Source organism: Brachypodium distachyon, chromosome 4, assembly GCF_000005505.3.
Source record: "Brachypodium distachyon strain Bd21 chromosome 4, Brachypodium_distachyon_v3.0, whole genome shotgun sequence".
Classification (NCBI taxonomy): Eukaryota; Viridiplantae; Streptophyta; class Magnoliopsida; order Poales; family Poaceae; genus Brachypodium; species Brachypodium distachyon.
The window spans coordinates 24,242,258-24,265,581 of record NC_016134.3 but is presented as its reverse complement, the minus strand read 5'-3'; the positions used below and the strand labels follow the sequence as shown (position 1 = coordinate 24,265,581).

Sequence of the window (23,324 nt, the reverse complement as noted above, 5' to 3'; positions counted from 1 at the left end):
AAACAAAAAAAAAAATCCTTGTTTGATCGATCTTGATAAATACATTGGAATAATGTTTTTTCACAGCAAGATAATAGTACAATATCCAGCAATAGTGTTCACATATTGAGTGTGCAGAAACATATTAATCCACCAGAAGCAATAAATATGAATATATCACTCATTCCATAACTAAATATTACAATAGTACAGGATGGAATAACGTAAAAGCTCGTCAAAGAAAGGGTAGATGACTAGCACATCTAGATTATCAGATCACCCACAGCACCTTCGGGTGCCAATGGAGCCTTGATATCTCCTGTATTGTCCACAGCCCTCTGGTTATTCCTATACTCGTACCTCCTTGCGAAGAACATGTAAATGAAGAACGCCACCAGCTCAAGAACAGCAAGCAGCCAGTAGAACCTATCAAGCTTGCCCATGTTCAAGTTAGTCCCATCCAGCCACCCTGTCGCCGCCTCCGCCCCGTCGCCGCGCCTCGTGACCTGGTTCGGTACCTGGATGAGCAAGCTCCCCAGCCAAGCCGACACCTCAAGGATGCAGTAGAAGATGGAGCTCCCTACGGACTTCATCCCCGTCGACGCCTCGCTGTAGAAGAACTCGAGAAGCCCCACGAAGGAGGTTACGTCGACGACCCCGAGGATGAAGAACTGCACGGTGAGCCAGAAAACAGAGATAGGGATCCCCGTGGCAGCGTCCTCGACCCAGACGATGAGCACGAGCCCGAGGAAGCCGCCGGAGGAGACAGCGAAGGTATAACAGTTGAAGAAGCTCGTCTCCTGCCGCTTCTCTGCAGGGTCGGCCGTGTCAAACTGGTCGCCGCCCAGAGCCGGCAGGCAGGCACGAACGTACGGCGCCGTCGCCGATGGGGATCAGGTAGAGGCCCAGGAGGAGCAGGCTCAGGTTGGACCCATGGACGGGCTCGCAGGTGGCGGCGCCGCTGGTCTGGCTGCATGGCGGTGGGTGCAGGGATGGGACATGCGCTTGGACTGCTAGCAGGATATAAGCCCTGCAGATTTGACGCCATCGTCATCAGACATTCAGACTTGCGTTACGGTACGTTTGCTCATTTGCATCATCATTATGTTATCCAACGGATGTTCAAGATCCATAATTTTCAAATTTAGATTCAAACATCACTTGCAGGCTGCTGAGTTTATTAAAGCACTGGCAACCTATTTGCCCCAATAAAAACATACAAGCCAGTCTTTTTTAAAGTAAATTTCACAGAACCGTAGAAGAAGAAGAGCAATGAGGAAAAAAAGAAGAAGACGAGGGGTCTCATGAAAAAGATGTGACGCCTGACGTGCGGGCCCCACCTGTAAGAAATAGTGTCAAACGGGGTTAAATCCGTGTTTTGGGTGGACTGAGACAATTAGACACAAAAATTGTGATTCTGTGGACAGATTAGCATCTACCAGTGCTCCGTGAGAAAACTGCCTCAAAACCTGTGGTTCGAAATTTACTCTTATTTTTAGATTAGCCTGAGCTTCTCCGGAAACGGCTTCTCTAAATGTACTGGCCCACAGATTCCTGGATCGCTGCATCACGTTGATGGACACCAAAGCGAGAGAAGTCCCCAGGCTCTGTCTTTGAAGAAGAGAAGAACTACTTTGTCGGGCCCTGGGACGCCTCACGCATCGGACATGAGGACACTGCTGCGCTATATTGCTTTCTCTGCTTAGGTGGCTTGTACCTGTTCTGGTTGCCAGAAATTTTTCAGCTTGTAAGCTTGCTGTCCTTTACTTCTACATGCAGGTTAGACCATTCAGGCTTTCAGTTCTGTAACAATCCTACTTGCGCTACTTCTGTGAACATGGTTTCGTTGTCAAATTGAACCGGGCGAAACGCCTGTGAATCTAAAAATAAAAGCACAATCCTGCTTGCGCTACTTCCGAGAGTATGGTGGCCAACGCCGGAGCAGAGCGGGAAGGAGGAGCGGGTGCGGCCTGCGGGGCTCCTTTCAGCACGTTGCTTGAATTGAGAGCTTTTGGGCTGTTTGTATTTTTATTACGGGTAGAAGCAGTGAGACGATCGATTGGGCTGGGCTGAAAACAACCATCCAAACACTATTCTCATGTCAAAACGGTAATTGCTATAAGTTGTTTTTAGCTATCACGGCTTTTCACACTATTTTTTCTTATTCATCCATCAAGGATATTTGTATTCTCAAAAAAAAAAAATCAAGGATATTTGTAACCTAATGATCAATCAATTATGAGTGTTCTGCCTGTCTATTGGTAAAGCGATGTGACTGGAACCAACTTGAAAGTGAAACTAGCGCGTTCAGCTGAAATGTTGCGATCAAAAGCAGAAGCAACCCCAAGGCTTTTAGAAAACATCTTTGATGTTTTGTTTCACACAAGCAAGGCACTGGAGTTCTTTGTCAAAAAAAAAGAAGCAAGGCACTGGAGTAGTAGTACTCCTACATTATCCACTCTCCCACATTACGTCCCACCTATTTCATCTGTTCCCCTGGGCCCCTCCCTCCCACGAACGTCGCCTCCCATTTGTCAATCTGTCAACATCAGCTCCTGCATACGGACATACGCGATGGCAACTATATATTCCACCTTTCCCTTCGAGGCCGAAAGTCTAATTTCTCGCTGAGTAGTACCTTGATGAAAACACCAATTCAAGTGCACGTAGATCAAGACCGCTTTTAAAAAAATGTACACGATAAGCTAGCCACCAGGAAAGATTCAAGAAAAAATTACTTAAAACCACCACAATTGGGGCAACTGTCTAGGAAAACTACTTTTTTTTTGCAAATTGCCACCACTTTTGAAGCAAGCAGTACTCCCGCGCACTGATTCGCTGATTGATCGCATTTTAACGGAAAAACTGACAGCGGGGCCCGCATGTCAGGTCCACGCTGGCTCCATGTTGGCCTAGGCATCCACCGTGGCTAGACCCGACCCCGACTTGGATCCGGCGGAGGAGCTCATGGCGGAACTGCCGGCTTCAGCGAGGTCGATCCTGTCCTTGCGCGCTTCATGGCGGGAGTCCGCCGTGGGAGGAGGAGGACAGCTGACTCCGACGAGGCGGGGGGGGGGGGGGGTGGTTCCCGCCGGCGGTGGAGGTCATTGTCTTGGCGGCGGGCAAGGAGCTTTGACCTGTTCGAGCTCGTCTTCCCTACCTCCGGTCAGAGGCGCCAACGCGCCATCTCCCGTTGTCCTCGCCCCTAGGTCCTAGGTCCCGCAGTGTTGCTCCTCCGCCGCTACGCGAGCTCCCTGTCGGCAACCCGCTCCGACCTCTTGCCCGCCCCGCAGCTCGGCCTCTGCCCGCACCGCCCACGCCCCGCGCTCTCGTCACCACCGGCAGGAGCAGCATCGCTGCTGGGCACCGCATGGCTCTCCCCCACGGGCTCTCGGCCGCCACCGCCGGCCGCGCCCGCCACCGCGTCTCCTTGACGCCGACGCCCTCCCTGATTTGGGGGATGTTGCCTCCTACGCCTTGTGCCTTCGCCAGAGGCAGCATGACGATCTTCCTCGGCTTGCACAGCGACGCGTAGCGCGGCAAGTCACCTGTCAGGGCCTCCTCAAGGGCGACCGGGAGCGGGCTGCCGACGGGGAGCTGCCGGAGTCCAAGGCAACGCGGGCAGGGGAATTGGCTGCCGGTGGTGTAGCATTTGTTGGGGTAGGGGAACCGGACGCAGAGCGTTGACGACCTCGTGGCAGAGGAAAAGTCCACTGCCATATTGGACCAGACATGCGGGCCTCACTGTCAGTTTTTCCGTCAAAATGTGATCAACCAGCGAATCAGTGCGCGGGAGTACTGCTTGCCTCAAAAGTGGTGACAATTTGCAAAATTTCATAGACAGTTGCCTCCATTGTGATGGTTTTAAGTAATTTTCTCAAGATTCAATTCCTTTCAAACGATGCTCACGTTGCAAAGATGATTAAGAGCTAACGTAAAGACGCATCTTCCTAAGGATATATGACTGGAAATATTATATGTTACCAGGATCTCTATGGGCCCAAAGATGAGGACGGTGTAGAAGCGCTTGATGTAGGAGTCGGCAAGGAAGGCCGCAGGGATGGAGAACATCTGCAGCGCGGCCATGAAGTTGCTCGCCGTCGTTGAGGCCTCCGCGACGCCCATGTGCATCGTGCCGTGGAGGTAGCTCACCAAGTTCATGATGTTGGCTATGTTGGCAGCGTTGCTAAGGAGCACCAGAGCTGCAGTGCAGTACAGCGAAAAAAAAAGAAAAGTTGTGATTAAGCTTATGGTGTGTATTTTGTTTGTGGAAATTCACGCTAATTAATTGACAGAGACAAGGGAGTGTAGGTTAGCTAGCATAAGAAAAGTGTGCAACAAAAGTCCAAATCGAGTGTTTTCATGCATGTCAGTCAATTTTGTGCATCCATATGTACTGTGCTTAGGAAGCGTTCTTAAAATAAAACATGATCTATCTTACATGACTCATGGACTCAGCAAGTCAATAACTCAACGTACAGTTTAGAAGCATATCATTTTTGACTCGTCGGCTGGCCGGACAAGCACAGCTTAAGTGAGCAAAGCAATGGAGGAACTCAATCAATGGAACCAAGTCATGCTCAGAGTGTTCCATACCGTGAATGAAGATTGAAGCTCTTACTCCTCCAGGCCTGCCCCTCCAGTCGACGAGCCCTGATGAGCTTCCCATCTCCCCTCCTAGCTCCCCCCGTCTCCCTGCCCTCTCTCACAGCCTCACTGCTTGTAGCTATACTCCAGGTTCCTGCCGATGAAACCCCTGCTCTGTTTGGTGGATGCTAATAAAGGGGTGCAGTGGTGGCGGGCATAGCAGGTAGACGAAAAAGAAGCCACTAAGATGATATAACTTTGCAATAAAATTGACGGTATGCATCGTTTCGATGCAGAGGCGAAGAGAACCCCTGAAGCGCCACCAACCAGCATAAAAACACTGTTGTTCGAATGAGAATAGAAAAAGAAAATTAAATACATCCACAGTCCTATTAACAGCTATTATTCATGGAAGTGTCAATCTTTTCTAGAAAGAAAGATATCCCTGGTGTGAGCCCTCTGCATCGACTGATGTAATTTCCATTATATTTTTAAAACGTAACAAAAGCGTGTCATACAAAAATGAATAAAAAATACGTCATTCAAATATACAAGCTTCCGTGTCAACTTCGATCTTGTGTCTCTTCTGTCTAATTATTTCCTTTCTTCTTCTCAAACCTTAGCTTCCTCTTCTCTTCAGACGAGATTACCTATGAATGATAATGCAAGTCTAGGCCTGGATGGGTTTGAGCCGATGCTCCATAAGAAAAATTGGAATTTATATGTTTGTTTTGAGTCCAAACTTGCCTTGACAAATTTTTTGCTAACCAAATAGTTGGTCCTGGTTTTGCTAGCTCATGAGCTGGCCAAATTTAGCCAAAACGTTGAACTAGAGTTAGCTAAAAACATTGACTTGCCAAATAGTTGACAACCATCCAAATTAATGTCAAATCTTGGTCAATGACCAACAAAATTGGCATATTACATTTTTGCACAAAATCAAACACGCCATTAGTCAAATCAAACCTTCTAGGCTTCTGGCCATGCCATCACAAGTCTCTCCAAACCAGAGAGGCAGCCGCTCCAGTCCATGCCATCACAAGTTGATGCAGACGAACAGTCGCCGCCGCCACCGCTGCCTCCGAACTTGCCTAGTCAGGCTCGGTGAGATAAGGCGAAATGACTAGGTCGAACCAGCAGTTCGTTTGAGTGTGACATCATACGGTGGGCCGAATCCAAATCAGGTCGAACCGATCAAACCCGGCTGGGCAAGCAAAACACTGAGATTAACTTAGTTACAGACACTGACCTACGGGACCCAACGGTCAGTTCTTCGGTTAAGAAGATAGATTGCGGAATTATGGGATGGGCTTCCTGCAACATATAGCATATAGGTTGTGGTTACGTGATAAATTTTTCAAGAGTTTAGGTTTTTTTATACCATTTTTTATACTATATATGGGTTCCTTGATATTTACTCAAACTCTCTTGTAGTTTTTTGGCCCTTCTTTTGCACTCTTTGCAGACTTATACGCAGCTAGGCTGAAAACACAATGCAAAGGTAAATGTGAAGCTAAGCTTGGCAGCTTAGATTCACAATTGTGCAATTATTAATTTGCTGGTTTGCCATAACAATATTACATGCAGGCCGAGGGCTTTGCTCGGAGCTTGAGCTAGACTTCACTCTTTGTGCTTTCTTTTGCTTGGTTCGAACAACGGGAGCAGGCTGTGAGCGGGACTTGTGGACGGAGTGCCAACAATCTTCAGGCTTGTAGCTCCGAATATCTGTTTATTTGGTACAATCGGAGCAGGTTCATAATTATGAGCTATAGCCTTTCCTGTACGGCTTGGATCCACCTGAAAATCCCGTGACATGCATGACAAAACTAATAAGAATTGATAAGAACATTATTTGCAGTTGTCCAACTCTCTTCTTCCATAGGTTCCAAACAATGATCATATATATTATTGTACATGTCAATGGAGTAGCAACTTGAAATAAATCCATCCAGTAAGGATTCATCATCATATATGAAAGCCAATCACTCAATTTCTGAAATGTCCTCCATGCTATTAACATACTCCAATGCACTGTCTGAACGAACAATTGTTACATTGAAATGAAATTTGACTATAAGGGTATCGAGAGGATCCATTGCATAATCTATAAGTACAAAAAGCATGTCAAACTATTAACCCAACCATCTGCGAACAAGAGGAGAACCAATAATATCTCAGAGTTAAACAAGCTTGCATTTTTTTTTTGCGGGTAAAGCTTGTTATGTTAACTATAAAGGTTAACATGGTACTGCATTCTAACATGCATTTTCAGTCTGACACGGTACAACACGTTTCTATACTTTACACTTGGTCTAGTTCATTCTCTTCTCGAGAGCAATTTGGCAAAACCGCCTTAAATTAGCCTATTAAGGACATAATACTGCTAAGTGAGAGATTGATCTGGTTTTTGCTAAGAGTAGGGTGAAATTATACGAGTACTTGTTCCGTTTCATAAAAGTTGGCACGGCTTTGAACCATGCATTTTCAGTCTGACACGGTACAACTTGTTTCTATACTTTACACTTGGCCTAGTTCATTCTCTTCTCAAGAGCAATTTGGCAAAACCGCCTCAAATTAGCATACTAAGGACATAATACTGCTAAGTGAGAGATTGATCTAGTTTTGCTAAGAGTATGGTGAAAATTATACGAGTACTTGTTCCGTTTCATAAAGGTTGGCACGACTTTGAACCATGCATTTTCAGTCTGACACGGTACAACTAGTTTCTATACTTTACACTTGGTCTAGTTCATTCTCTTCTCGGAAGCAATTTGGCAAAACCTCCTTATATTAGCCTATTAAGGACATAATACTGCTTAGTGAGAGATTGATCTGGTTTTGCTAAGAGTAGAGTGAAAATTATATATAATTCCAACCGTGCCAACCTTTATGAAACGGAAGGAGTACTACATTCAAGTTGAGGGTGAAATATACCTGGGCAAGCCTCGGGCCGGGCCGGGTTTCGGCCAGGCTTCATAAAGCTCGACGGGAAAACCTCAAGCCCGAACCCGGCCCGGCCCGAAGCCCGAAAAAATTGACCATTTTAGCATTAAAATAGTTATTTTCGGAATAAATAAATGATTTTTTATACTTATTTTTCCTTAAAAATATACCGTTTTTAGTTATTTCGGACTTTCGGACTGGGTTCGGGATTGGAAAGTGAAGTCCGGGCCTGGCCCGGGACGTCGTGTTTCGGGTCGGGCCAACCATGCACGGGTATAGGGTGAAATTGGTGCCCCGGGACCTTGGCGGTATATTTGAGACATCTTTCTTGAAGAGAATTGACGTGCATCCAGCTGTCAAAAAAAAAAGACGTGCATCCAAACTCCAAACCCATGCATTTGCCGCCGGCTTCCCCGTCCTCCATCGCCACCGCCCTCCACCCTCCACGCTGCCGGCGTCGGCTTCCCGCTACCATATGTGGACGGGCTCCCCGTACTCCTGCGCCCGCCTCGAGCACCTCCTCCAGAACCACTTCTCCTGTCCTCGCCGACTCCTCCAGGTCCACGCCCTCCTCCTCACCTCCGGCGCGTTCTCCGCCTCCCACGCCCCCGCCGCCGCCTTTCCATACAACTGCCTCATCCACGCCCACCTCCGCCTCTCCTCCACATCTTCTCCGCCAGGCGCCCCGCTCCGCCTCTTCTCAGCCATGCTCGCCGCCGGCGCGCACCCCAACGGCCACACGTTCCCTTCCCTCCTCAGGTCCGCCTCCGCCTCCGGCGCAACCACCACGGCCCTCCACGCGCAGTGCCTCCGCCGGGGCCTCGCGGCCGACCGCTTCGTCGCCTGCTCGCTCGTCAGATCCTATGGCCGAGCTGGCGATCTCCCGTGTGACGCAGGCAAGGTGTTCGATGAAATGAGGAGTCCCGATCTGGCCTCCTGTAATGCCATGCTTGACGTGCTGTTCCTTGCCAGGGATCTGGCCACGGCTAGAGACTTCTTTGAGCGGATGGCGGTGAGGGATGTGGTGTCGTGGACCACGCTAATCTCTGGTTTATCGAGGAATGGGTGCCACTGGGATGCTGTGGAGGCTTTTAGGGGATTGTTGGTGCACAATAAGGGATGGCTCGGGGAGGCTACGTTGGTCAGCGTGCTCTCTGCTTGTGCTAACTTGGATGGCGCTGAGGGGCTTGTGGTGGGGATGGCTGTGCATGCTTATGTTGTTCGGCATCAGGTTGACCTCACAGCTTTCTTGGGCACGGCACTGGTTGACACTTATGGAAAGTACGGGAAGATGGACTGTTGTAAGAGAGCTTTTCAGGCCGTACTGGAGAAGGAGGTATGTACGTGGAATGCACTGCTGTCTGCATTGGCTAACCATGGGAAGGAAACTGAAACGTTGGTTAAGTTTAACATGATGATTGTTGGAGGGTTCTTGCCGAATCAGATTACATTTCTTTCTATACTGACAGGTTGTGCTAGAGCAGGATTGGTGGAGATTGGGTTATACTGGTTTGAGGCGATGGTCACTGAATACAAGGTGACTCCGGTGATGAGCCATTATGGATGTGTTGTGGACCTCTTAGGACGTGCTGGCCGTTTCATTGAGGCCATTGAGATTATAGAGAGGATGCCATTTCCCCCTGATGCTTCTGTATGGGGTGCACTTCTTGGTGCTTGCAAGCTCCATGGAAATGTAGAGCTTGTTGCTGAGATTGAGCGGAAACTAGTGGCTCTTGGTCCTCAGCAATCCGATCGGTATGTGGCTATTAGGAATATTTATCTAGAAGATGGGAACTGGTATGCTGCTATAAGAATGGGCCAGATGATGCATGAGGCTGGAATCAAGAAGACAGCTGGGCAAAGTAGTGTTGTTTTTCACAGCACTGCCATTCCTTGACTGCAGTTTGTTTGTTGAAAATAGTGCTCTTCTGGAACTACCAATTGTTTCTTATGACTCATTCCTGTGGGAAAAACTAAACCAAAAGAGGAACATCATGTGCAAGCTCATAGCTATGATTTGACAAAATGAAGAATAAGACATCTATTCAATGAACCAGAATCTTCAAAGCTCACGTTGCTCCTCTCCATCATCGTATACTTACTCCCTGCTGCAGGTACCATGCATTCACTTTCTAAATGTAGTACGCTGTCTTCACGAATGCATTTTATGTCCTAGATCAATAGTTAAGAGAAGCCAAAATTCATGTACATCTTGTTAATATTGTCTTCAATTTTTTGTTTTTATTCTGTTAAAGGTTTTGCTCAGTAACAGCCTGTATATTCAGAGGGAGTATTAGTACGTCAGCACGCACATGTATGCGGTGTGTATGGATTTATAAACATAATGCCTTCACGCAGGTGGAACATGCGGGATTGAAGGTGGAACATGGTTTAATCTAGCAGTATGTCGTGGCATAGCACAAGCATACTGCCTTTGAAAGTGGGTCATATGCAGGATCCCACTTTTATACCACCTTGTCCTTTCTCTTTGCCCAAGGCGGATCTACATTCTGCCCACCGCCCCCAGCCTTTTTCTTTTTGAATAATGTTCACATATTGGGTCTACGGAAACAGATAAATCGACTGGAAGCAATAAATATGAATATATCACTCATTCCCTGACTAAATATTACAATAGTACAGGATGTAACAATAATAAGTAATTTAAGAACAACTTAAAAGAAAAATACGTTAATTAAGTACAGGATGTAACAATACGTTAATTAAGTAATTAAGTAATTTACAGGATGCACCGCTCCTTTTCTTTGCTGCGGACATGTTCTTTTCTGTGTTTGTACCAAGCTGTGTTGCTAGATCTAATAGCATACAGATCCGAAATGCACCTTATAATTCAGTAGGTTGTTTGCCTTTTTGGTCATGCACCTTATAATTCAGTAGGTGGTTTACCATTTTGGTTGATAGAATTGTCAAAGCATTGCTGTCATTTTTTTCCAAGAAATGAAACAAGCTGAAACATTTATTGGTTCCAACGAATTCCAACGGACAAGATAAAATTTTCATTCAAATTGCTCTATATTTTACTTTTAATTGCATGACGTTTACATTTGCATTCCTAGTTCCATCCATATGCAGTTGCAGTTTTTAATAATTTGAATTGCACATGTAGGTTTATACCCAAATTTTGAAAGTTGATGCAGTGCTCAAAATCTCTCGGAGTGCAATTCTAGACTTAATCAGTTTCAATTAATTAAGTTTCATTCAAGTTGCACTATCTTTTACTTTTAAGTGCATAATGTTTACATTTTGCAATCCTAGTTGCATCTATATGCAATTGCATGGTTAGCAGGTGTGTATTTTTTTTGTTGCAGTTGCTGATTTTTAATTTGAATTGCACCTGTAGGGTTATACCCAAAATTTGAAAGTTGATTAGTGCTTTCAAAATCTCTGGCAGTGCAATTCTATACTTAATCAGTTGCAATTTACAAATTTTTATGTGTGTTTTAGATTACCATAATCTGTTCCAAAAAGGAACTATACCTATAGTCTTCTCTTCTATAGTCAAGTTCTTTTTATAATCCTTTAACCCATTCTAATCCAGAATAGGTATAGTCCAATAAAAATTTGTACAGCCCAGTACACAATAGAAAAGGCCCGGAACAAACGGTTAGCAAAGAAAATTTACAATAGTACCGTCCAAGAAACTAGAGTATTTTTAGCCTTAGGATAGGCAGTGGATGGCTGGCTGGAAAGCGAAAATTTCAGACAACTGGGCTATAGACGGACCCAAGCAAAAAAGGAATATCATCGAACCTCATATAAATTTCACAAGTATATTCCTTTTGGTTAGAATAAATAGCATATCATCAATGAAAGTAGAAATATTTTTATACCAAAAATAAATAAGCCAAACAAAAAAGAATTCCTAGTTTGATCTATCTTGATAAAAACATTGGAATAATGTTTTTTCACGGCAAGATAATACCACAACATCCAGCAATAGTGTTCACATATTGGGTGTGCAGAAACATAAATCCACCAGAAGCAATAAATATGAATATATCACTCATTCCATAACTAAATATTACAATAGTACAGGATGGAATAACGTAAAAGCTCGTCAAAGAAAGGGTGGATGACTAGCACATCTAGATTATCAGATCACCCACAGCACCTTCGGGTGCCAATGGAGCCTTGATATCTCCTGTATTGTCCACAGCCCTCTGGTTATTCCTATACTCGTACCTCCTTGCGAAGAACATGTAAATGAAGAACGCCACCAGCTCAAGAACAGCAAGCAGCCAGTAGAACCTATCAAGCTTGCCCATGTTCAAGTTAGTCCCATCCAGCCACCCTGTCGCCGCCTCCGCCCCGTCGCCGCGCCTCGTGACCTGGTTCGGTACCTGGATGAGCAAGCTCCCCAGCCAAGCCGACACCTCAAGGATGCAGTAGAAGATGGAGCTCCCTACGGACTTCATCCCCGTCGACGCCTCGCTGTAGAAGAACTCGAGAAGCCCCACGAAGGAGGTTACGTCGACGACCCCGAGGATGAAGAACTGCACGGTGAGCCAGAAAACAGAGATAGGGATCCCCGTGGCAGCGTCCATGAGACCGTTCTCCTCTGCGACCCTCTTCCTCTTGGTCTCGACCAGGGCGGCGATGCCAGTGGCGAGGGTGGCCGAGAGGAACCCGATGCCGATGCGCTGTAGGTGCGTGACGCCGCCAACGTACCCGGTGATCCTGCGCAGGAAAGGGACGATGAAGCGGTCGTAGAGGACCAGGATGACCATCTGGTGAAGACGGTCGGGATGAGGAAGAGCATGGTGTTCCCTTGCTGCACGGTGAAGTTGAGGATCAGCGGCACCGGGATGTAGCCGAGGATGGCGCTGAGGAAGATGGGCACCATGCGAAGCACGATCTTGGTCTCCTCCACCTCGGTCACCATGCACAGCGACCAGGGCCCCATCTCTCCGGTGTCTATGGCAGATTTCTCAAGACACCTGAATGAAGCAAGGAAATTCACACAAAGCTTTATCGATCTCCTGCAATATAGTAATAACATAACACTCCAATTTTAGCCCGTTGTTCTACTTACTGAAAGCCCGATGTTCTTTCCAGCTCTTCAAGCCCATTATTGCGGTCATCTTGGTTCATCTGTTTCAGTTCACTTGTGTCCTTGGGTAACTCAACATTTCTTTTCTTGAATGCCACCACCAGAACCTGTTGAAAACAACTTACTCAATTCTTCGCAAAATTTGTAGCCTGGGTAAATAAGTAAAGCATATAGATTACCTGAAGCATTCTTGTCATGGCGCTTCCACCGGGAAGCTGATTCCTGTAAAAGGGGAACCCGGCGATCCAGATGAGCATCCCCAGGAGCACGCAGAGAGCGCAGACGGCGAAGCCGATATCCCATCCTTGCTTGTTCTCGACCCAGACGATGAGTACGAGGCCGAGGAAGCCGCCGGAGGAGACGGCAAAGGTGTACCAGTTGAAGAAGCTCGTCTCCTGCCGCTGCTCCGCAGGGTCGGCCGTGTCGAACTGGTCGCCGCCCAGAGCCGGCAGGCAGGCCCGTGCGGCGCCATTGCCGATAGGGATCAGGTAGAGGCCCAGGAGGAGCAGGCTCAGGTTGGACCCATGGACTGGCTCGCAGGTTGCGGCGCTGGTGGTCCCGGCGGCACGGCGGTGGGTGCAGCGATGGGACGTGTGCTTGGATTGTTAGCAGGATATAGCCCTGCAGATTTAACACCGTCTTCATCAGACATTCAGACTCTTCTTACGGTACGTTTGCTCATTTGAATCATCATTACTTTATCCGACGGAAGTTCAAGATCCATGATTTTTTAAAATTTAGATTCAAACATGACTTGCAGGCTGCTGAGTTTTTTTTTTGTTGACCAAGTTGCAGGCTGCTTAGTATATTAAAGCGTTGGCAACCTCTTTGCCCCAAGAAGAACATAGAGATCCTGGATCGCTGCATCATGTTGATGGACACCAAAGCGAGAGAAATCCCCAGAACTACTTTGTTGGGCCCTGGGACGCCTCAGGCATCGGACATGAGGACACCGCTGCGCCATATTGCTTTCTCTGGTTAGGTGGCTTTTATCTGTTCCCGTTGCCAGAAATTTTTCAGCTTGTAAGCTGTGCTATCTTTTACTTCTACAGGCTGGTTAGACCATGTAGGCTTTCAGTTCTGTAATGATCCTACTTGCGCTACTCCTGTGAACATGGTTTCATTGATAAATTGAACCAGGCGAAAAGCCTGTGAATCTAAAAATAAAAGCACAAAGCGATTGATAAATACAAATCCTACTTGCGCTACTTTATTATGTGAATTATTATTCATATTGACAAGTCTGAATTTTGCATCAACCTGAACCGATAGCCTCGGTGGTTCAGTCACCGGTCCGGTTTTCAAAACTAGGACCTATATATGATCAAGCCTGAATATATGCCCCCCTTTCCATCTCAGCGTTACAAAGTCTAATTTCTCGCTGAGTGGCACCTTGATGAAAACTCCAACTTAAGTGTACACGATAAGCCACCGGGAATATTCCATTCCTTTCAGAGATAAGATGGTCTCGTATACGGTGAAAACTTCCGTTCAATGCAAATTTGTATATAGTACTATTTTTACTGGTCATTAGATGAAAAACGAACGGATCGGATCGAAGGTGCAAGTCTCACACTCAATGATAAAGGATTATGTGCAAAAATCTACTCTCTCCGTCTCATGTTAAATGACTCAAATTTGTCAAATATGGATGTATCTATGTCTAAAAAGCGTCTAGATACATGTAATAGAATGTCGCTTAATATGGAACGGAAGGAGTATTTAAGTAGTTGGTAGAATTTTCACCTTTGATCTGAGCCATGTGTTCTTAATTCAATGGACCACGATGATAGTTTTTAAGTTTACACTGAATGCAAGTTAATTTTCACTGAATTTGTTGTCATTAATTAAACTAACGTAAAGGCATGTCTTCCTATGTTACCAGAATCTCTATGGGCCCGAAGATGAGGACGGCGCAGACGCGCTTGATGCAGGAGTCGGTGAGGAACGCGGCGCGGACTGAGAACATCTGCAGCGCGACGAAAAAATTGCTCGCCGTCGTTGAGGCCTCGGCGACCCCCATGTGCATGGTGCCACGGAGGTACCTCACCAGGTTCATGATGTTGGCTATGTTGGCAGCGTTGCTGAGTAGCACCAGAGCTGCAGTGCAGTAGAGCAGGAAAAAAACAGGTTGTGATTAAGCTTATGGTGGATATTTTATTTATGGAAATTCATGCTAAATTGAAAAAAAACGGGAGGGGGGGGGGGGGGGTAGGTTAGGTGGCACAAGAAAAGTCCAAATCTGTTGTTGTATGTCAGTCAATTGTGCATCTATGCACTATGCTTAGGAAGTGTTGTTAAAATAAACCTAAATCAGGAGTAAGACCGTTCGGAGATTAGTATGTACGTGCGTACGATTTTAGCGAAGGAAATGTCACCATCAGCTTTGTTCATGCACGCGAAGAGTAGCGGTGGGTAGTGTTCTAGCATGGAGTTCGGTAGGACAACATGCAAAGCAGACAAACATGCATGAACGTTTTTGTACTAATTGATTTTGGAAATTCAAAACATTTTTAAGCTCAAATCGTCTACCCGATTCATAATCTGTTTTCACCATTGACTTCGTATCGACAAGTGCTTCAAATCTAGATCTTACTTCGGTAGGTTTTGATAAAAAAATATCCGGACTCTTTGTTACCAAGGGATAATGCACGAGTTGCCGTCCTACCAAAAAGAATTTGCCATGTGTCAACTCTGTTGACAAACATTGGTAAACTCATATATTACAAGATGGTAACTTCAGTTCACAAGTTACCACCCTATTTTATTAGGTTGTCACATGGTAACTTGTTACGAAAAAGGTGGCAACTTCATATATTATCGGATGGTAACTTTAACTCACAAGTTACCATCCTGTTTAGTATGACGATTTCATATGACAACTTGTTACTCGCGAGGTTGGTAATTTCATTTATCATTGGGTGGTAACTTTGAAACATAAAAAACATTATCGAAACATTCCAATGCAAGATCTAGTTTTGAAGGTCTTGTGTATACACGGTTTAGAAATTAAAACATTTGAGAGTGTTAAATTTTGACAAAAGTATATGCATGCATGCACATATATCAGTCTGTTACACACCTGAATGTGTTCGTTGCTCACATCGCATGGCTTATCATTAGTGTATTTTCTTTGCGGATTATCGGTAGTGTATTAATCATTCGATGAACTTTTTTCAGTCTCTTTTGTTATCATGAGTTAATACACAATTTACTACAATAATATGTAAGAAATTTCCATATGATATTTTATTGCTATTAAAGTGATAGTTTCTTATATCATTGGATGGTAATTTATTACTAATAAGGTGGCAATTCGTATATTAATCAATGTTAATTTTATTACTAGCAGACGGCAGTTTCGTATATTACTGAATGATAACTTTAATGCAAAGTTACCATCATATTTCGTACGAAGTTACAACATGGTAACTTATTACTAACTGGATGGCAACTTGATATATTCGTGGGTGGTAACTTATAAGGTCGACAAAAAGTTTTCAAAACATACTAACATGGGATCTAGTTTCAAAGATCTCGTCGAAACAAAGCTAACCGTGAAAACGGATCGTAAATTGAATAGACGGTTTAAGAGTTATAATATTTTAAAATTTATTTTTGCAAAAGCTAGCATGCATGCAAACTCTAGACAACATGCTCTTGATTTTGTTTGTGTACGCAGTTGTGAGATAATAGTGTCCTGGTGTTTTTGTTTCGGAGTGTATGATTCACCGTGATTCTCGGAGAACCGTACGCGCGCCCTTACTTAGCACAGTCCATAAAATAAAACATATCTATCTTACATGACCCATTGACTCAGCAAGTCAAATAGCTTGACGTACGCTTTAAAAGCATATTCTCTCCATCCTATATTAAGTGTTGAAATATTTTATGTGTCTAGACATGTTTGAGGTATATAAAATACAGTACATGCATATTTGGACAAATTCAGGCACTTAATAGGATGGGCCGGAGGGAGTCGGATGGCGGGCAAACACAGAGTGAGCAAAGCAAAGAAGGAACTCGATATTAAAAGAATTAAGTCGTCCGGACAGTGTTCCTTACCGTGGATAAAGATTGAAGCTCGCAGTCCTCCATGTTTCTTGCTGGTAATCGGCCTCCCCTCCAGTCGACAAGCCCTGATGAGCTGCCCATCTCCTCGTTCCCTCTCTCACTGCTTGTCTCAGCTGGTGGATGCTAATAAAGGGTTGCAGTGGTGGCGGGTATAGCAGGCAGGCGAAAAAGAAGCCACTACCCAAGAGAGCATGACATCCGCTGGTTCTGGCAAATGAACAAGTCCAAGGGCGCTGTGGAACTGGTCCGACGACGGCGTCTATTTGGCGCGTTCGGCCTACAGACATCAGTTTGCTGGCCTAACGCCTGACCCTTTGGCGGCCCAGGTCTGGAAGAACAGGGCACCAGGCAAGTGTCAGTTCTTTGCTTGGTTGGTGGCGAAGGATCGTTGTTAAACGGCTGATCGGCTACAGAGGAGGGGGCTCCCTCACCCTTCTCAGTGTCCTCTTTGTTCCCAGGAGCCGGAGACCCTTTCTCACCTCCTGCTGGGTTGTGTCGTGGCGAGACAGGTTTGGGAGGTGGTTCTTGTGGCGTGGGATTGCCAAGACTGGAGGCCTGGCATTGATTCCAACATCCAAGAGTGGTGGGCCGGCATCACGGGGCCTAGTGCGGTGATTGTGTGTGAGGAGGTGGCGAGGTGGGAGAGTGCCGGGCTATTTAGGAGCAGGCTATCGCTCGGGGCCGCCTTCGCGAGTGGGTTGCTCGATGCTACTTAGTTCCTTTTCGTGTTTTGGCCACTTGGTGGCGTTGTAACCACTTCGCGGTGTTGTAACTGGCTTTATGGCTTTTCCTTCTTAATCTGATGATGCACCCGCTGGGTTGCATTGTTGAAAAAAAATAATCCAAGGGCAGTGAAGAGTATAAAAACACAGTTGTTAATGGAAGTGTCAATCTTTCTTAGAAACGTTGCATCGACGGGTGTACATCTCTCCATTATATATTAAAACGTAGCACTAGAGTGTCATACAAAAACAGAGAGAATCCCTCTAAAAAAACAAAGAGAATCTATGTCTAGTTCTTTCCTTTCTTCTCATGCTCAAATCCTTATCTTCCTCTTCTCGTTAGACAAGATTAGCCATGATGAATGATAATGCAAGCCTAGGTTCGGATGGGTTTAAGCTAATGTTCCCTAAGAAAAATTGGGATTTATATTTTTGTTTTGAGCTCAAATTTGGCCTCGATGAGTCGATGGCTCTCGATCCAGAATGTCATAGGCCTGCGGAAGGAGGGGAGGAGGCAGGCCTGTGGCTGGGCCAAGATGTTGATGTTGGTAGTCGAACTGGGCCAAAAGGAGAGGAAAGGATGAGAATTAATCTGGCCGGACCAAGGCCTGCCTAGCACGGCCCGATTATCTTTTTTATTTTTTAGATTTCCTTCATTTGATCCATCAACTCTCAAAAATCTGGTCTAAGCTAACTTATTTTTACATTTGGCCTATCATCTCAAGCAGTTTTGGCCCAAATCTAAGGTTTTTTTATTTTTGTACATTTGGCGTGAGAGACCTTGCTAGCCCGGTCAAGCTTAACGGGCCGGGCCGTCCGGGCTTGGTGCTGCGCATGGGCTTGGAGGAGGAGTTTTTGGGCTGGGCTCCGGCTAGGCCCGTTTAGCAGGGGCCGGACCGGCCCGTTGGCCACCCATAGTGGGTGGGGAGGTAATTGCGGGATCGTTGGAGGTAATCGTGCTGGGATGGGAACGAGGCTGTTCGGGGATCTCGGTTGGTTAATTGCACGTGGGGTTAGACGACGTACGAGTGACGGACGGATGGACGAAACGCGAACCGTAAATTAAATAATGGACCGAACTATTGGGCGACGTGTGCACCGTATTTTAACGTGTGGCGCCCGTTAAGGCGGAGCGCAACCGGTTAAGCGCGCGAGCGGGCGATCGCGAGCGCCACCCGGTGGCCGGTGCGCGGGATGGAGCCGGAAATCGCGCTGGGCAGGCAGAGACCTGTCAACCTTCCCTACATATCGATCAGAGATTGTCTAAAAAAAACATATCGATCAGAGACCATCTTTTTTCTCAAAACAGCACGTTCAGCAGCAGAAAAATAACATCCCCACACATCAACCCCTAGATTTTCTATGCCAAAAATTACATAGCAAAAAACAACCAAGATATAAGTATTTGACAACTATTTACAATCCTGGATCGCGCATCACCTCCTCACATAGGATCAGCACACATACAATAAAACCCAGATTAATTGTTTATCATGTTAACTGCAGGTCAAATGTTTCTACTTATCAGATTAAATTAAATGTTCCTACTTACCGGTTAATGTGCTTACTCGTCAGGTCCCTACTTGTCAGGTTAGTTGTTCCTACTTATCAGGTTATTTGTTCCTATTTACCGGATTAAATGTGCATGCTTATCAGATTAACCACACATGCTTATCAGGTTAATTGTTCTTACTTACCAGATTAGATGCACATGTTTGCCATATTAATTGTTCCCGCTTACCAAGTTAAAATGTGCATATTGACCAGGTAAATTGTTTCCTCTTACCAGGTTAATTGTACACACTTACCAGATTATTTACGTCTACATACTAGGACCTATAAACGTAGGACAAAAGTACAATTCTCATATTTGCCGGGTTATTAATTAGTCCATCGATTTTAAATCCCTATTTTTAATCTGGTCGACAAAGAAAGAACCGAGAGGGAAAATATGTGTATTTCACAGGACGAAGGTCCATCGCATCCATGACCAAAAGCGCACACACATCAATTCTAGTCATGCCTCGTTAAGTGGTAGCGGAGCCGCTATAATGAGCACCATGCTTCTCCTTTACCGTGTGCATCTCTCTAATTAGCATGATCGACAACAGAACATAAATGTATTGATGTGGTATGTAAAATCAATCCATTTGACTTCTGGCCCACGTTGGTTAGACTTATTCCTTCTAAACAACAATTATTTCTAGACATGACTATACCACGATCGATTATCCGCACGTGCATATCCACACATACTTGTCACGTTGACAGTGTTTACTTATCAGATTAATTAGGTATACTTATCTGATTAACCGTGCTTATTTACCATGTTAATTGGGATGCTTACCGGGTTAATTGGGATCCTTACCAAGTTAATTGGAGATAATTATCAAGTTAGTTATGTCTATTTATCAAGTTAATTATGATACTTACCAGATTAGCCAGATTAGCCGAATCTACTTACCATGCTAACAAATACTCGCGTCAATGGCCAAACACACGGGTAAACACATTTCATGGAACAAAACACTCGAATCAAAACATGTACTCTCTCCGTACAACGAAGGATGTCTCAACTTTGACCAAATTTGAATGCATCTATACACTAAGTCATGTCTATGTACATTAAAATTTTGACAAACTTAAGACATCTTTTGTTGGACGGGGGGAGTAGCAAAATTTTGACAAACTTAAGACATCTTTTGTTGGACGGGGGAGTAGCAAAATCACATTAGGTGACGTGGCAATCGTCGTAGGCATAGCGGTAGGCGTCCGGCAGATGCTCTTGAACGCCTCCGAGTAGCTCGTCGATCCGCTCACCGCCCGGCATGTTGTACTCTCCGCTGCAGCAGTACCTCACGCTACCATAGGCGATGCACGCCCTGTTGCGTGCGCGCACCAGCATATGCGACGCTGGAGGCGAGGGAGAAGCCGTAGTGGGCCTGTGGCGGTGAGGTGGCGCCGTTCAGAGGGCGCCCGGGAGAACGACAGCCGGGTGGCGCGCAAGGGTCCGAGGGCGACGCAGGCCCAGCTGCGCCAGGGGCCCTTCGCGGCCGCTGCCCCGCGCGCCGCCGCTTCCCTGCAGCTGCCCTTGGCGACCGCCGCCCCGCGCGCCCCCACGCTGCCGCTCTTCTTGGCCGTCGCCCCGCGCGCCGCCGCCGCCGCTTTTAGAGGCCGCCCCCGCCCCCGCCCCCGCTGCCTTTCGCGGCCGCAGCTCCGCGAGCCCCACGCCGCCGACAAGAGGAATCGGGAGGAGGAGAGAGTACGAAGGGGCACGAATCTCGGAGCACGCCGTACGCTAAGACAACACTTGGCCCGTCTGCGCATTAGATTGTGGGTTAAATAATAGGTAAGATTTTTTTCCTTTCAGTTAATTGTGAATCTCAGCATCATTTCTTATTTCACCCAGGATTACAGAGAGAAGGCCAAAGCTGAAGAGCTGTTTTAAAAGAGGTTGGCTTAACAGGTAGTATGTTGGGAGCTGCACTGCTTAGTATTGTGTGTTTATGTCTTTCATGTCTGCTTCTTTTGCTTAAACATGACTAAGCAAAGACATATTTAATTGAAACATGTACGTGTTACATTATTGTTTGCTTGAATACCTTCAATCTAGAGTTTGTTCCAAAAGACTTGGGCGTTTTGCAGATTTGCCTCGTAACTATTCCCATCATCACGACAATTGATGATAGAATATTCAGAATCTGGATCCCTAATATCTTGATCTGATTACTCTGAATGTCTCACTTGCATGTTGCATGCATACCTGATTACTTTAGTTATATTTTTTTTTATTTCATCTTGTCATTACAGTGTGGTTTGCGATTGTTTTTGCTGTTCCTATTCGCTTTCTTTGTTGTGCATGGGTGCAACATTTCAAATATATTGCAACACAAACAAAGACATCCTCCATCGGTATAATCAGCTGGTTTTACATAATTTTTTGAAGTTAAACTGTAAGAGCTGCGCGACAATCTCTAAGGCCTTCTCCAATGTATCGGTGCAAACTTTACTTTTTCTCTCATGCACCGGTTCATCACATTGGAGGACCAAAAGTTAGGGGAAGCAAACTCCAAGATTTTTTGCACCGGTTGATGTATATGAACCGATACAAACTTGTGAAATGGTTGGGGGACCTCACATGTCATTGGGATGAGAAAGGAATAAAGAGTATATAGTTGAATAAATTAACTGTTACTTTTTAGTAATGTGGGTCCCAGTAGATAAAAAAAAGGATGTGCATGCCATTGTAGCCAAATGCCAAAACAAGCACCGGTGCAACCTTTTGGAGTTTGCTTCACCTACACTGTGGTGGAAGGCCTAAGTATAGAGGAAGTAATTATGCATTATCAGGTACATTTAAAGAAATCTATTACGCATCATAAAACTCACATAAAAATACTGGAGTCAATCTTGAGACTACTGGATAAGGATGAGTTGAGACATGAGCAAGTCGATGATGTTAAAGATTTCATAGAAGATTATGTTGAACGTAACCAGGTGCAGTGTTGTCTTCCTGTTAGAAGATTATGTGATAACGTGTACTCCATTCGATCCATATTAATTGTGAAAATATTACATTAAGGCCCTGTTTGGTACCTCAGTACTTTTAGAGTATTATGAGAATACCACATTTTTTAAAATTACTCTGGTTTCAAATATTTTGAGGTGTTTGGATACAACAAAAAACAGTAGTATTAATACCATGGAATCCCCAAAACTGCAGTATTTTCTCTCTATAAAATAAAGAGCCCCCGACCTCTTTATTTTATTTTTTTTACTGAGAAACGAGAAAGCTGCCCCCACCCCTGCCTCGCTCGCAACTTTCTTCCTCAAGCCACTGCCGCCGCCGCTGCTCGTGTCCCTCGGCCGAGACGGAGAAAGGAAAACAGTCCAACGGAGATAAAAATGGTCCGCCTCTCTCGGTCCCTCAAGCCGCCGCCTATCGTTGTCTCCATCGGTGAGATGGAGGAATCAAATTTCTCTTCTTCGCCTCCAATCCCAAATTTCTCTTCCAGCTGATGCGGGTTCCAATTCGATGCTTGTGCTTGGTTCGTGAGGGGATCGACGAGCCTGAGAGAGAGAGAGAGATCGGCGGTGCTGGTTTGTGAGGGGATTGGCGGTGCGGCGGTGTGAAATCATAGGTGATGTGTAACATCTGCAAGTGTTTTAGATGAAACATTGCTGTGGATACTTTGGATAATATGAATATTTATGTGATGACATGTATCTTGTTTGGACTTAATGCTTTGCTAGTGGTGTGTTGATCCATTAGTTCTTATGTGAAACATGGTGTGAGTTGTGTGGAACTTACCCTGAGTCAAGTCGTGGACTTGTGCTCGTACTGATTATTTGTATATTCGCTTTCAGGTGTTGTCGGAGCTAGAGGAACGTGGTCGATGACGGGATCGAGGGACGAAGCTTGGGAGAAGCTGAGGTCGAGGGATCAAGGTCATGCGGGACGCTCGTGCGAAGGAACAATGGAAGTGAAGGCTACGATGATCCGGGAGGGCATCGGTTTGTCGTACGTTGTTTATACCGGAGATGTACGGTATTGGAGATATTCGACACGTGATTGTCGAGTTTTGAAGACATCACAATAAGAGTTGATGGCATGGAGTGGCATCGACGTGAAGACATGTAGGTCCAGCCATGGCTGGATGAGAGCTGTTTAAAAATTAAACAGTAGCATCATCAAGATGGTGTCTGATGGAAAAGTGTCCACATGAAAGTTGTGCGCGTCGTCGAGACGAACAACTTTGCTTTTGGAGTAATCTCAATCCGAGGTCGTATGCGGGCCTCATGGGCAGAATACCGACCGGGATAGAGGAGTTCGTGTTGGATTCGGATTCGGTTTAGAGTCGTGAATTTTCCCTTATAAATAGAGGGCGGACTAGTTAGGGTTTTAGTAAGGACGTGAGGGAACTCAGAGCTTTGGATGTAGATCATAT

At 45.5% G+C, this 23,324-nt stretch overlaps 1 protein-coding gene and 2 pseudogenes across 4 annotated transcripts; 1 reads left to right on the top strand and 2 right to left on the bottom strand.

The window, feature by feature from the left end:
* Positions 1–44: 44 nt before the first annotated feature.
* LOC100826580 lies at positions 45–4,914 on the bottom strand (annotated as a pseudogene).
* Positions 4,915–7,855: 2,941 nt separating this feature from the next.
* Positions 7,856–13,749, top strand: LOC100826266 (putative pentatricopeptide repeat-containing protein At1g10330). 4 transcript variants are annotated; one of them, XM_014903363.2, is made up of 3 exons: positions 7,856–9,623; positions 12,796–13,248; positions 13,376–13,749. In XM_014903363.2, exon 1 carries the CDS (start codon positions 7,985–7,987, stop codon positions 9,404–9,406), a length of 1,422 nt encoding a protein of 473 aa, XP_014758849.1. In that variant the 5' UTR covers positions 7,856–7,984; the 3' UTR covers positions 9,407–9,623; positions 12,796–13,248; positions 13,376–13,749. The 4 variants fall into 4 exon arrangements, with proteins under 4 accessions (XP_014758849.1, XP_014758848.1, XP_024319087.1 ...); XM_014903362.2 differs by having other exon boundaries at positions 12,729–13,248; XM_024463319.1 differs by having other exon boundaries at positions 12,729–13,248; positions 13,370–13,749.
* Positions 11,168–13,469, bottom strand: LOC100820950 (annotated as a pseudogene).
* Positions 13,750–23,324: the final 9,575 nt, after the last annotated feature.

Excerpts from the sequence above, each read along its gene's own strand:
- LOC100826266 (XM_014903363.2), top strand. The coding sequence starts at position 7,985 with ATGTGGACGGGCTCCCCGTACTCCTGCGCCCGCCTCGAGCACCTCCTC.